The 14590-nt window shown below is 46.5% G+C and overlaps 1 protein-coding gene across 4 annotated transcripts in view; it reads right to left on the bottom strand.

Moving 5' to 3' along the window:
* PTPRK (protein tyrosine phosphatase receptor type K) overlaps positions 1-14590 on the bottom strand; it is a 374180-nt gene that overhangs the window by 46110 nt on the left and 313480 nt on the right. For 2 of the 4 annotated variants that reach the window (XM_066605531.1, XM_066605532.1), the window contains exon 15: positions 9865-9894. The exons of the other annotated variants lie outside the window; for them this stretch is intronic. In XM_066605531.1, the coding sequence (XP_066461628.1) occupies positions 9865-9894 (30 nt within the window). The remainder of the gene's footprint in view (positions 1-9864; positions 9895-14590) is intronic. 4 annotated transcript variants of the gene reach the window in all.

Genomic DNA, 14590 nt, shown 5'->3' on the forward strand with positions numbered 1-14590 from the left:
GAAGGTAAGTAAAGGACACTTGGGTGAGGGAGGGGGAGAAGGTAAGTAAAGGACACTTGGGTGAGGGGGGGGGAGTAATGGATACTTGGGGGGGGGGGGGAGCAAAGGATACTTGGGTGGCGGGGGAGCAAAGGATACTTGGGTGGCGGGGGAGCAAAGGATACTTGGGTGGCGGGGGAGCAAAGGATACTTGGGTGGCGGGGGAGCAAAGGATACTTGGGTGGCGGGGGAGCAAAGGATACTTGGGTGGCGGGGGAGCAAAGGATACTTGGGTGGCGGGGGAGCAAAGGATACTTGGGTGGCGGGGGAGCAAAGGATACTTGGGTGGCGGGGGAGCAAAGGATACTTGGGTGGCGGGGGAGCAAAGGATACTTGGGTGGCGGGGGAGCAAAGGATACTTGGGTGGCGGGGGAGCAAAGGATACTTGGGTGGCGGGGGAGCAAAGGATACTTGGGTGGCGGGGGAGCAAAGGATACTTGGGTGGCGGGGGAGCAAAGGATACTTGGGTGGCGGGGGAGCAAAGGATACTTGGGTGGCGGGGGAGCAAAGGATACTTGGGTGGCGGGGGAGCAAAGGATACTTGGGTGGCGGGGGAGCAAAGGATACTTGGGTGGCGGGGGAGCAAAGGATACTTGGGTGGCGGGGGAGCAAAGGATACTTGGGTGGCGGGGGAGCAAAGGATACTTGGGTGGCGGGGGAGCAAAGGATACTTGGGTGGCGGGGGAGCAAAGGATACTTGGGTGGGGAAAGAGGGGAGTAAAGGATACTTGGGGGGGGGGGGAGAATAAAGGCTACTGGGAGGGGGGAGTAAAGGCTACTGGGACGGGGGAGTAAAGGCTACTGGGACGGGGGAGTAAAGGCTACTGGGAGGGGGGAGGGGAATGAAGAGGCTCCCGGGAGGGGGGAGGGGAATGAAGAGGCTCCCGGGAGGCGAGGGGGGGATGAAGAAGAGGCTCCCGGGAGGCGAGGGGGGGATGAAGAAGAGGCTCCCGGGGAGGCGAGGGGGGGATGAAGAAGAGGCTCCCGGGAGGCGAGGGGGGGATGAAGAAGAGGCTCCCGGGAGGCGAGGGGGGGATGAAGAAGAGGCTCCCGGGAGGCGAGGGGGGGATGAAGAAGAGGCTCCCGGGAGGCGAGGGGGGGATGAAGAAGAGGCTCCCGGGAGGCGAGGGGGGGATGAAGAAGAGGCTCCCGGGAGGCGAGGGGGGGATGAAGAAGAGGCTCCCGGGAGGCGAGGGGGGGATGAAGAAGAGGCTCCCGGGAGGCGAGGGGGGGATGAAGAAGAGGCTCCCGGGAGGCGAGGGGGGGATGAAGAAGAGGCTCCCGGGAGGCGAGGGGGGGATGAAGAAGAGGCTCCCGGGAGGCGAGGGGGGGATGAAGAAGAGGCTCCCGGGAGGCGAGGGGGGGATGAAGAAGAGGCTCCCGGGAGGCGAGGGGGGGATGAAGAAGAGGCTCCCGGGAGGCGAGGGGGGGATGAAGAAGAGGCTCCCGGGAGGCGAGGGGGGGATGAAGAAGAGGCTCCCGGGAGGCGAGGGGGGGATGAAGAAGAGGCTCCCGGGAGGCGAGGGGGGGATGAAGAAGAGGCTCCCGGGAGGCGAGGGGGGGATGAAGAAGAGGCTCCCGGGAGGCGAGGGGGGGATGAAGAAGAGGCTCCCGGGAGGCGAGGGGGGGATGAAGAAGAGGCTCCCGGGAGGCGAGGGGGGGATGAAGAAGAGGCTCCCGGGAGGCGAGGGGGGGATGAAGAAGAGGCTCCCGGGAGGCGGGGGGGGGATGAAGAAGAGGCTCCCGGGAGGGGGGGGGGATGAAGAAGAGGCTCCCGGGAGGGGGGGGGGGAGAAGAGGCTCCCGGGAGGGGGGGGGGAAGAAGAGGCTCCCGGGAGGGGGGGGGGGGGAAGAAGAGGCTCCCGGGAGGGGGGGGGGGAAGAAGAGGCTCCCGGGAGGGGGGGAAGAAGAGGCTCCCGGGAGGGGGGGGGAGAAGAGGCTCCCGGGAGGGGGGGGGGGAGAAGAGGCTCCCGGGAGGGGGGGGGGGGAGAAGAGGCTCCCGGGAGGGGGGGGGGGGAGAAGAGGCTCCCGGGAGGGGGGGGGAAGAAGAGGCTCCCGGGAGGGGGGGGGGGGGAGAAGAGGCTCCCGGGAGGGGGGGGGGGGGGAAGAAGAGGCTCCCGGGAGGGGGGGGGGGAAGAAGAGGCTCCCGGGAGGGGGGGGGGAAGAAGAGGCTCCCGGGAGGGGGGGGGAAGAAGAGGCTCCCGGGAGGGGGGGAAGAAGAGGCTCCCGGGAGGGGGGGAAGAAGAGGCTCCCGGGAGGGGGGGAAGAAGAGGCTCCCGGGAGGGGGGGGGAAGAAGAGGCTCCCGGGAGGGGGGGGAAGAAGAGGCTCCCGGGAGGGGGGGGGAAGAAGAGGCTCCCGGGAGGGGGGGGGGGGGGGAAGAAGAGGCTCCCGGGAGGGGGGGGAAGAAGAGGCTCCCGGGAGGGGGGGAAGAAGAGGCTCCCGGGAGGGGGGAAGAAGAGGCTCCCGGGAGGGGGGAAGAAGAGGCTCCCGGGAGGGGGGAAGAAGAGGCTCCCGGGAGGGGGGAAGAAGAGGAAGGGGGGGGGAGAAGAGGAAGGGGGGGAAAGGATACTGGGAGGGAGACGAAAAGGGAGGGGGGGGGAGAAAAGGATACAGGGAGGGAGGGAGGAAGAAAAGGATACAAGGATACTTGTAATTTTAGCCCTAATCTACCACTTGTGCCTTGGTCTTCCAAAAGTAGAGTAGAAGTCTTGCTTGCTGGATCTCCTATTTAGACTTCTTGTGGATTTGCTTGTGCACATGTTAGGCTATGACTGTAACACAGTCAAGTAGAATATATTTTTTCCATTGATGACTGATACGTCATATATAGATGATCCGCGGGCATCCATCGCTTGAATCCCCACCGATTAGCTGCCTCCCAGGGCCATCTGCTGCCAATGCGGTAAGCGCAGGAGCAGACAGTACTGACCATAGCTCAGCAGTCCGAATTCAATGGTAGCTGTGCTGCAGTACCAACTTGGGCAGTTGCACTATGGTTAGCGCTTTATTCCTTGTGCTGACCACAGTGACAGTGGCCCCAGATGTCAGCTGATAAGCGGGTATCCAAGCGGTAGGTGCCCTTCGGTCATCAATAGAATTTTTATTTTTTAAAGTCCCAGAATACCCATTTAATAAAGCCTCTGCATGTCACATTTGTGTGCCGATGCAAGCAATCCATAGAATTACAAGTGTCTAGCAAAATACACTGTCAAAAGAAAAAAATAAATACAAGAAATCAAGCACCTAGAAGGAGCTGTCATTTTGCTGCAAAACTTAGACTGCAGCTATGTCTCAGGCATATATGCAAAGGATTAGCGCTGTGGTATGATTAATTGAACAGTCTTGCAGCCTGAGGCTCTAGAAGTGGTTCCACCCTTGGCCTATAAAAAGGCTTTCAAAAGTTACTTGAATGTAAAGCATCTCTTTTTCCACTTGTGTAGAGCTTGTTGACCACTAGACTCCTGTATGACGCAATCAAAGAGATTTCACCCAGTTAACAAGAGTTTGAGAGGGGGCGCATTATTGGAATGTGAAGTTGGATGGTTATAACGACAAACTGCTCGCCACCTGGGCCATTTTGAACAGACTGTTGGAGGTGTTGGGACCAGTGAATGTACGAGGGCACACACACATGGTGACCAGGCTCAGGACTCCCTGACAGACCACAAAGTAGAGAAGATCATCTGATCGTCCGACAAGCACGAATGGGGTTCATATTTGTGTCTCTCGCAACGCACAAATTGCTTGTAATTTTCTCGGCCGTATGAAGGCGGCCCTAGAGATTATGCATTAAAGCATGCCTGAATTTTCAACAGGTTTTCTAAAATACACCAGGTTCCCTTTACCCACTAATTTGGTGCTGTCCGCACCCCGATTCAAATCTTTAAGTTCTGATTTTCAAGTGATCTTCCATATTTTTCTGTTGCTGTTTGCAGTCCACTTCTAGAGAGGGGGCATGTAGCTAGCCTACCATTCCTCTAGTAGTTCATGTCCTCACTTCTTTGCCCTTACTTCCCATGCTGTATTGCACTGGCACTGGTGCAGTCAGCGGGAAGGCAGTATCTTAATGCCCACCCCTCAAATTTCCCAGGAAGATAAGGCATTTCGACATATTCTGGCCAAAAGGTTAGTAAACCCACTATAATGTGCATGCAATGTGTGCACGCACACACCCACACTGTAACATCAGGAGAGGCAGAGACTGTGGAGATCTTTATCAGTGTCTGCAGATCTGTCAGCCTGTAAATACAAGGGAGTCATCTGTGAAGATAGACCCTCCCTCTGTTGCTATGGAAAAGTCCATATAATTATTACTAAGGAAGCTCTGGACTTAACCAGTGGATTGCAAAGAAGCTGGAAGGGAGACCCCAAGTGGCTGCCACTTCAAACATGATTTATAGTGGTAAATCAACTACATTTTTAATGCAAGTATATTACTAAAATGATGAGACTAACTAAAGTAGGGAGATATGCAGAAGTTGTCTGAAAGTTTATCGTAAACTTAACTGTAGCAACTAGTTTCAGTGCAGCGGCTGCCAAGGCAAATAGGTTCATACGGTCCATCAAAAGGTGAACCTACCAAAACATTGCTCTTCCGTCTTACGAATAACTTTTACAAACACAACAACAAGCCCTCTCCCTTGGATGAAAAGCAACCCCACGTATGAATTGTCTCAGGATACTTTACTGCTGGCATGACACAGGTAGTGCTCACCTTTTCTTTTCCAGAAAATCATTCTTACAGATGTCCCAAACAGTCTGAATTGGGCCTCAGAGTAAATATTAGGCCTCCTTCCCACGAATGGATTTCCACCGCGTAATTCGCGGCGGAAATCCGCTGCGTTGCCCGCAGCTATTAGGTTCTATTGCACCTAACAGCTCAGTGCTCACGGTGCGGAATTCCGCACTGTGAATTCACCCGTCCTCACCCGCGGCATGCTCTATTTGCCGTGGGTGTACGCGCAGACGGCTTCCATTGCAGTCAATGGAAGCCGTCTGTTCACGTTATCTTCCGCTGTAGCACAGCGGAAGATAGCGTGAAAACGCTTCCCCGCCGGCGCGTCATGTGACGCGGCCGGCCACGTCGTGACACAGGCGTGTCACATGACGTGGCGGAGGTGGGCGGGGAAGCGTCATGCGGGAGCGAGGACGCCGGATCCGCAGGTAAGCATGGGGTTTCCTGGGGGGCGCCGTGACGGGCTCCGCCACGGAATTTCGCGGCAGAGCCCGTCACGGCCGTGTGCAGAAGGCCTTAGACAGGGACTGGGGCGCAGAGGACTGGATTAAAATTATTTTCTCAAAAGAACCCCCATTCTGACTCTTTGGGATATCTGGAAGAATGATTGTCCGAAGAAGAAAAGATGAGCGCTACCCTAAGTTCTGTGCCAAGGGATTGGGCTCACTTACAGTTTTCCCTAACACTGCCATTAATAAAGAATGGTATCTAAACATCCTCCAAGAGCAACTTCTCCCAATGATCTAGGGGCAATTTGGAGATGAACAGCATGATGGAGCACCATATCACAAAGAAAAGTGATAACTATAAGTGGCTCCATGAACAAAGCATGGATATTTTGAGTCCATGGCCACAAAACTACCCAGATCTGAATTCCATTGAGAACCTGTGGTCAATGTTTAAAAAGTGGGTGAACAGACAAAAAACAAGAAATTGTGATAAACTCCAAGCACTGATTAAGCAGGAACTGGTTGCCATCAGTCAGGATTTGGCCCAGAATCTGATATCCAGCATGCCAGGGTGAACTGCATAATTTAAAAAAAAATACATAAAAAAAATAAAATAAAGGGTCAACACTGTAAATATTGAGTCTTTGCCAAAAACGTTTGTATTTGTCAATGAACGTTTAAAAACTGGTAAGTTGGGGTTACTTGCCCGGGATCTCCTGCTTGGGGTGGCAGCACCGCAATGATGTCCAGAAACAGGGTAAAGTCCAAATGCTGGTTCCTCCAGCGTTTATTTCAGCATAGGTATTCAGTTTACAAACAGTCCAGCATATCATATGCAACATGCAACTGCACACCGTTGTCCACCACAGTGCTCAGAGCAACGCATACCGCTTCTTCCAGGAAGGTGATTTCACCCCAGTAGGCGATGAGCGAGGGGCTGATTAACAGTTGTCTGCTCCATGCTTCCAGGTCCCTCACAGACCAGCACCAGGTCTACATAAACCTCAGGCCCCACAGGCCTCAATGGACCTAAGCTCCACAGTCTTCAAGGACCCTGAGTCTGTGAGGGAGGGGAAATGTAAACTGTGTAGCGGCACCCTTGCAGATGCAGGTTAACTAAATCAAACACAGTGACTGTGCTCAGAGGCCCTCTACAGGCCACTCTTGATACTGCACTGTCACAAAACCTATTCTGACATACCCATCATTACCCTGCATAGTCGCATCACTGCCAACGATTATATGACTGTTTTGAGCAACCAGCTAGATCCTCGTGATGCAGCAAAAATTTCCGCTGCCTTTGTCACAGAGGCACCCACCACACGGGCCTCAATATTCTACTGCATCGGAATTGAGTTAGCTCTGCCATGATTGCACAACTGTGCAGAATGATGTGTCGAAGACAAATGATGCTTACCACATATCGGCGTTGTTAAACAGATTATTGTATGATGCAACAACTACAGCACTGCCTACTAACTACGCTATAGTACACACGTATGGATCCGTATGGGATTTTAATTATTAGCACTGAGCTGCCCTTTTGACCCCTTCTTGGCTGAGAGCTTTCCTACCAGATTTGTGATTACTTCACCTTTTGCCCTGCTCTGGGTGATTTTGAAAGCTAGCTGGTAACAGCAGCCAAGTGGTTCAAACTCCTGTGTCATATCACCTCCACTTAAAATCTGTTTCTACATGTCTTAGGCCGCCTGCCTGCCGCATTGGAGTTCGACCCAGTGACCGGCTGGTGACCCCAGCTTACCGCTCTGCCAGTCTTCCACTCTGCAGCGAACGTGCCAACCGGAATGCAGGCCGGCACATGCGCAGTTTAGAGCACACCACCCTGACGCTATGGCGATGACGCGACTCCTGCGGCCATTCTGCAATCATGATTGCAGAATGGTGGGACGGATGGCTTCCATTGACTTCAATGAAAGCCAGCTTTGCGCAGCCCGCACAAAATCGCAGCATGCTTCGATTTCTCCCCTGCGAGCGGAAAAATTGACATCGATTTCCGCTCGTGGGCAGGAAATCGTGTTTTCTTGTAGCAGGCTATAGACTGGATTTGCTGCAGAATCGGAAAGTGGAATCCCGCTCCGGATTTCGCAATGCAAATCCACTTTAAAATATAATGGTAGTATTGTAAAAATATGATTTCTGATCCCATGTAATTTAAGGAATGCATTTCATATGGCATTTCCATATTTTTGTCCACCCCTGTACATGATATGTACGAATCACATTATCTTATTGTTGCCTTCAGCATTCTTCTTTCTGCTGTTCTTTCTGTGATCAAATGAAATTTCCTGCACAACAAACCCCCTGCAACTAAAACCTTTCCAATTTAATTTTTTGTTAAATTATTTTTGCAACTTAATGTCTGACCTTCCATCCACGCCATTAGGCAAGAAAAATAGCTTTTATATCAGGTAACAAGACGCTTTTCTGAACAGTTGAAACAGAAATGGCAGGGGAGAAGGTCAACTGCTGCAAATAGCTTCGGCAGTAAATGTTATGAAGCTATATTTTTAATGAATACAAATGACTGTTGAGTTAAGGATTTTTTTTCCCCCTTTCATATTACATCAGCTGAAGAATTTCATTTCATTGAGAGCTAATGCAATGGATGTTCCTTGTTTTATATTACATCAGGATTAAAGGCAAGTGGCATCTCATCAGTGCCTTTATTAGGTACAAAGGCTGTTTTAAATATTGATGCATGTCACCACCTCTGCCTCAGCTTGGTTCTTTATACCCCACAGTCACAGCATGTGATGTAATCCAATACTCACTGATATGAAGTTTTTATACAGGGGTAAAGCATTCAATTCGACAGAAAGTACTGAACATAAATGATTCAATTTCAATTTGGGATCCAGCATCAGATGAAAGTGTCACCATTTTCTAGAAACCCACTGGAATGAAGTCTGTAATCTATACACATGCAACAGCATCCATAGGGTATCAAACGTATATATTGGTTTATTGTTCCATTACAAAAACCAACACTTTGCATGACAGACTGATAAGGTGGAAACACTGCTTTTTGTAATGGAACAATAAACAAAAATGACACCTTTGGATTCTGCTGCATGGACTAAGAACGTGAGGCTAGGAATTAATAAATTAAAATCGAAGAAAAGAAATCAACATCTTGCTTAGAAAAAAAAAATTAGGCGATAGATTTTCTTGAAGAACCATAAAAAAAGGTAATTCATAGAAGTTTCACCAAGAATTTCAAAGAAATTTCAATGTAACAGGAGCTCTCTCGTTGTATAGGGATGTCCGTGAACTCAAACATTTCACCAAGACTTCATGTGACCTCCAAGAAGGTTCAACACCACAGCCATCCAGTTACAAACTGCACAGATAAGTAGTACATCATGAGTTTCCAAAAAGTAGGTTCCTAAGACAGACAAGTGGAAACCGAGCTGTGACAGGTTGTTAAACTGAAGTTCTGAGGCAAACCAAAACTCAGCTGATCCCGAAATAAGTAAGGACCTTACGGCACCAAGTCTGTGGTCTTAGCATTACAAAGCCTACTGTACCAAACACGGTACCAAACTTTTTGCAAAGCCTACTGTGTATTAGAAGATAGATCCCTACTCTAAGAAAGAAAAACAAAAAACACATTCCTTGTAAACCTTTAAATTATCTCAACTCATTATCATGGTGAACAAAAGTAATAGTTAAAATAACAGTTCACATATATAGATGACAATCTATGAAACACATCCAAAATTAGTATTTTACCACCAAACTGGGAATTTAAAAAACACATCAGTACTAGGGTTACGAGAAACTGGTTTGAAGTTATAAGCCCACCTCATTCTACTACTCAATTCTTGAAGTGAGATTTACTCTGTATATAAAGACCTGCATCAATAACATACACTTCCCAATAGATTCCATGTATATCTCTGGTAATCACTATAGTAAAGTAAAACAAGCTACAGTGAAGAGATGAAACAGTAACCACACTTAAACTACCCCAGAGCGAAGGCTGAGGCTTACTGCATCTAGTTTGAAATTACTTACTTACTGGCATGTCAACTCAGAAGCTTGCAAGTGTTTTTAGGAAGTTACTAGGAACTGTATCCCAACCAAAATGGTAGTCAATTGTAAAGCACTATAGAATCTAACATTTTCCTAAGTAGTTCTGAAGCTATTGGAGGCCACCATGTCCTCTAACTAAAAGCTAGCACATTTGCACCGTGTTGCAATTTAATGCTCTCCAGTAAATAGTCGTTCTACTTAAAACGCAGAGGGCTATAAAACTGATAGTAATTTGTTAAGGAGACAAAAAAAGATGACATAAGATAAGACGTGCAACAAAAAGTGTTAGTGGCTTGTGAAACAACCCATATCATATCCCTCTAAGAATAAATAATGCAGGACTGAGATTCAATATGACAAAGATTGGATTGTTATGAGTTTTACTGGGGATTTTCTTTAGTGCAGCAGTTGGATTGCAAAATGCTAATGTTAAGATAAAATGACCAAGATATGAATTATGGAACATACAAACATACCAATTAGCGCTTTAGGAGTATTGTGGAGCTGTATTTATTTTTAAAGGGATATTGCTTCTTGAGTAAGTGTTAATAACCCAAATAAAGTAGGTGGCCGTTTTCTACTTACAGGTAGTAGGAGTAAGAATAGTAGCTCCTCCTGGTAAGCAAATCACAAACAGTGGGGGAAAGAGAAGCAATGGTGAATGAAAAGCATGAATCATCCACATTCAACAAAGCAGCACAAGAAAAAAAAAAAAATAATGAACACAAAATATAAAATTCTCTTCATATACATGTCACTTGTTAGCAATTCAGTGTCTCCATGCATTAAGTTGCCATGCAAATCAACATAAAGACATGTTAGCTGCAAAATAACGTGTGTACACAAATAAGATGACCTCTCGAAAAGAAATCACTTGAGCAAATTACATGCTAACAGTAAAACCATTGGGGGAAAAAAAAACTGCAAAGCAAAAAAAATTAAATCAAAAATAATAATGAACATTTAAATGGCTTATGAATTTCAAGTTCACAATTACATCCCTGACCAATATTTGTTAGGTTTCCCTAAAACTACAAGAGACGTAGATTCACAGTATTTCAGTAATAGCCTTCTTGGTAGAGTTTATATACAGTTGTGGCTTAGCTGGTCAATACATCAAATTAGCTGCAGTAGAATGACTGCTAGGGTTACTAAAACAATTTGAGAAACAAAGTTTGCCTAACGAACTTTGATTCAACACGGGGGACTATAAGACTTAAAGTATGGCAAACTGTTTTTTTTAGACCAACCAATTCACACATTGAACCATGCACTCTGAAACGAGATATGGGTGTCTTAATTCTGCATAAATGTAGCTATAAAAAAAACAAAAACTATACAAAAATATAGAAGAATCGATGCATGGACTGAAACTCTTGTGTCCTGTCCACGCAAAGAACTAACATCTTCTAACACAAACCAGAGACATGAAGACAAAGATGTCCGAACCTCTCACTCCCATTTTCATTGCAGGTCCTTCACTACCTCCTGTTCTCTCCACTAGTGAGCACTGCCTTCCCCCACAAGTCAGGAAGGAGTCCCACCAGGGTGAAGCTATGTAGCTTCGGGCAGGCTCCTGGCTCCATAGCAGCTGCAAAGCCACTGCAATGGAGACCTTACTGCAGGTTTATTTTAACCAAAACTGAAAAGAACTTAAAGGCATTGGCAAACATTAGAAAAATCATGGCTGCTTTCTTCCAAAAAACAAATAGGTTCTGTATCACCATACCACCATCCATCCAGTAACCCTATAGTATGATAAAACAACTGTGGTTCAAGTGAAAGGCGAGTTATAGCTGGGGGATGGGGTGACCATGTTTAAGATCTGAAGCTGGCAGGACTAGGGGACTGACAATGGAAAGGGAATTGTCAGAAATGACTTCTGGTGTAGGGAAAACAAACACTGAGCTAGGTTGGGTCCACATGAGGCGGATTTGCGGCGGAATGCCCGCAGTGGGCATTCCACTGCAGATCAGCCGCGGACAGCCTGCCGCCAGACTTGCACCATATGGTGCAGGTTTTATCGCGAATCCCTGTGCGGAATTCATCCCCTCGTTGAGGAGAGGTTTACTCCTCAGCGGAAACGGCGATAACCTTGACATACTGCAGAATTGAATTCTGCACTACATGTTTCCGCATGAGTTATGTGCAGGTTATTTCTGCAGCTTGTGGATGAGATTTTCAAAATCTCATTAACTTTGCTGCTAATGTAACTGTTGCGGAATTTCTGTGCGAACCCTCTGCACAGAAATTCTGAGGCAAAACCGCTCCATCTGAACACCACCCTACATGTTGCGGAAAATTCACACGGCGCGGAAATTTTCCGCAAAGAATCTGCAGTGTTTTTAAAAGCATGTCTATTTATGCTGTGGATTCATGCTGCAGGACCATTTAGATGCGGATTTGGCCATCGTGGATTTCCAGCGGAATGGCTCAGAGTATTCCATTATGGAATGCCCACCAAGATCTCTCCCTATTTAAGGTACTCTTGGCGTAGGGGTTCCACGCAGCGGTTAACACAAGCTACAACACTGCCCTAGAAACCTACAAGCACACACAGACAGCATCTAATTCCAACATGTAGACTTCCATTTGGTGTCCACTCTTACAATCGAGTTAAGAACGGTCTTGTCAGATCCTACAATAGGCGGGAAATCATCTCTTTTCATCAAGCTTTATTACAAGGGTGGATGACATGATGTTCACAGACATCATAATGATGGGCAGGGATAACTAATTAAAATGTAATCTACATAACTTAGCATGATGCCCCTGATTGTAAGGAGAGCCCTACAAAGGAGTCCTGTATAAATGAGCACACACATCACTAATACAGCAAACCCAGCACTCCTACAGGCTACTAAATAGAAATACATGACAAACTATTTCAAAATGTTAATTATGCCAAATAACACTATTTCCATGCAGCGTGCCTGAAGACATCCAATTAATACAATGCCTAAATCACTAAACGAAAGCCATTAACCACCTTTTCTAATGTTCAATATACTCAACACTTCATTTGAGACTAATGGCCCAATTAGCTACCTAAAGGAACTTCCCTGACAAGCGGGTACTTAATTACATACTCCATCCTTTGGAAGCACAAAATGATTACACATTTTAAGGTCGGGAGCACACTACTATATTTTGATGACAGTTGTGTCCATAATATGAAAGTGCATTACAGCCTGACCACTGGTCTCCTGACCCGAAGTCCAATCATATATTCCTATGGTGCTCCGAGTTCTGGTCAGGCGGAACACTTCTGGACTACAGACGCGTAACAGTGGTTGAAATATGGTTGTGTGCTCCCAGCCCAACATAGAAAAAAAAAAGCAAGCACTAAGGATCACGACCGCGTGTAGTTCTTTTCTTACACTAGACGATAGGTCATAAGCAAAATAATAAAATAAAAAATCAGCTTTAAAAGCTACTCCATTTTTTTTAATGCACATGGGCATATCCGGGATCTTAAATACAGACGCCAGTCACACAACACTGGATTTTATACAGAAGAATACAAAAAAATATGTTTTTTTGGATCAAGAAAAACACGGTCATGTGCATGTAGCCTGTATGATGCCTTACAAACAGATTAGCAGATTGCTCCACTGACAAACCATCATGCATATACAGTAATTACCATTTAACAATACAAGCTACTTGGGATTAATAGGAGGGAGAAAACACAAGATACTGGCTGAGAATGCCCAGGTAGACCACAGAGCTCTATAGACAGGTGAACATTGCCATTCATCAGTATACTGGTTTACCCATCATTGTTCTAAATGTATGCTGGTATGGAAACATAACAATGAATACACATATACTGGAATATGTATATTATTTGTTTCCATCTCCCAAAGTAAAAAGAAATGTATTAAGTGACATGTATATAGCATTACAGAGTGCCAGCACCAAAAGGATGTCAGGCAAACAAGCCTCCCATAATAAGAATGAGAGAATGTTGCTGAACAAATGGTACGTATGACTAGTGAACAACTAGTGCTACAAGACTACATCCAACAGGTTAACCTTCAAGAATAACAGGCTAGTCTATAGATCCCATAGACTTCATCTTTAAAGTGCAGCATTTTACCTATACACTACTGAGGCAAAAAGTACACTTCAAGGCATTCTATCAAATTTCCTTCAAAAACGTTTTGTAGGCACATTCTTACTTTTTAACTACAAGTGTAAACAGCAAAATTTTTCAAAAAAATAACTAGAAGATGAATACATGAAAGCACATGGGTAGCTGGCTTGCACACAACAGCGGGAGCATACCTAATGCTTCTAATGCAGAAGTTCCTTCTCCATGTAATATATCTCCAGGGGGTAATAGCAAAAAGGCAATAATTAATCAGTCCAATCAGAAAAACAGAACATTAATGGTAACACATATCCACATTTCATTAAGCTTCTCAGGTAAAGTCGTTTCAGTTAAGCACAAACATTTACTAATATTCTTTGTTATACATGACATATTAGGACAAGGGCAAGAAGAGAATAAGAGCATGCCTAAAATAGAAATGTTATCAATACACTTCATTTATAGGCAGGGCATGCTGCCAAAATTACAAGCGATAGATAGGTAGCAAATATTAATAAAGATTAGCGATTGCTTTGCATCAGAGTGCCACAAGGTGGTGCTGTTTTATTTAGATTTTTCCCCCAAGCAAAGGAGACAACTGAAGCCATAAAACCTCTACAGTGCTGAACCATCAAACTTCAACAGCGGGGAGAAGGTAAAATCATCAGCTACAATACAAATTGCCTAATACACTACTTGCTGTCTACAACTTTTTAATACCGTCTAAGCAAAAACTAAAAACTAAAACTAACTTTTTGAAAAAGGCTTACAAAAAGCCGAAACGCGTTGCGATACTTATCCACTTACCTTTGTATGTATATAATAAATCGTTTTATGAAATATACCCCTGCACCGTTGGAGTTTCCCTGCTTCTTTGGATATTGGGGTGCCAGGAGTCCAAGGCACCCCACACCAAGTAAGACTCTTTTCATTCTGTTGATACAGCTGGATGGAGCGCATTAAGTGAGTTTTTCTGCTTTTAAATTTTACATTTCTCTCCTCCTTGACAACACTGTTTCGGAGTCGCTCGCTGCTGCTCTCCCCCAGGGGATGTCTTCGGACCATCAATGTACTTCATCCCAATTGATTTGAAACACCCCAGTGGACCCATGAACTGACCGGTTTCCTTTCATTAGGACCGGTTCAGTTGCGGTGAGTTTTACTTTATTTTATAACTGTTCCTGATTGCAACCTCGTTATATACCATCGGAGCGC

Source organism: Eleutherodactylus coqui, chromosome 1 (assembly GCF_035609145.1).
Source record: "Eleutherodactylus coqui strain aEleCoq1 chromosome 1, aEleCoq1.hap1, whole genome shotgun sequence".
In the NCBI taxonomy this organism is placed as follows: Eukaryota; Metazoa; Chordata; class Amphibia; order Anura; family Eleutherodactylidae; genus Eleutherodactylus; species Eleutherodactylus coqui.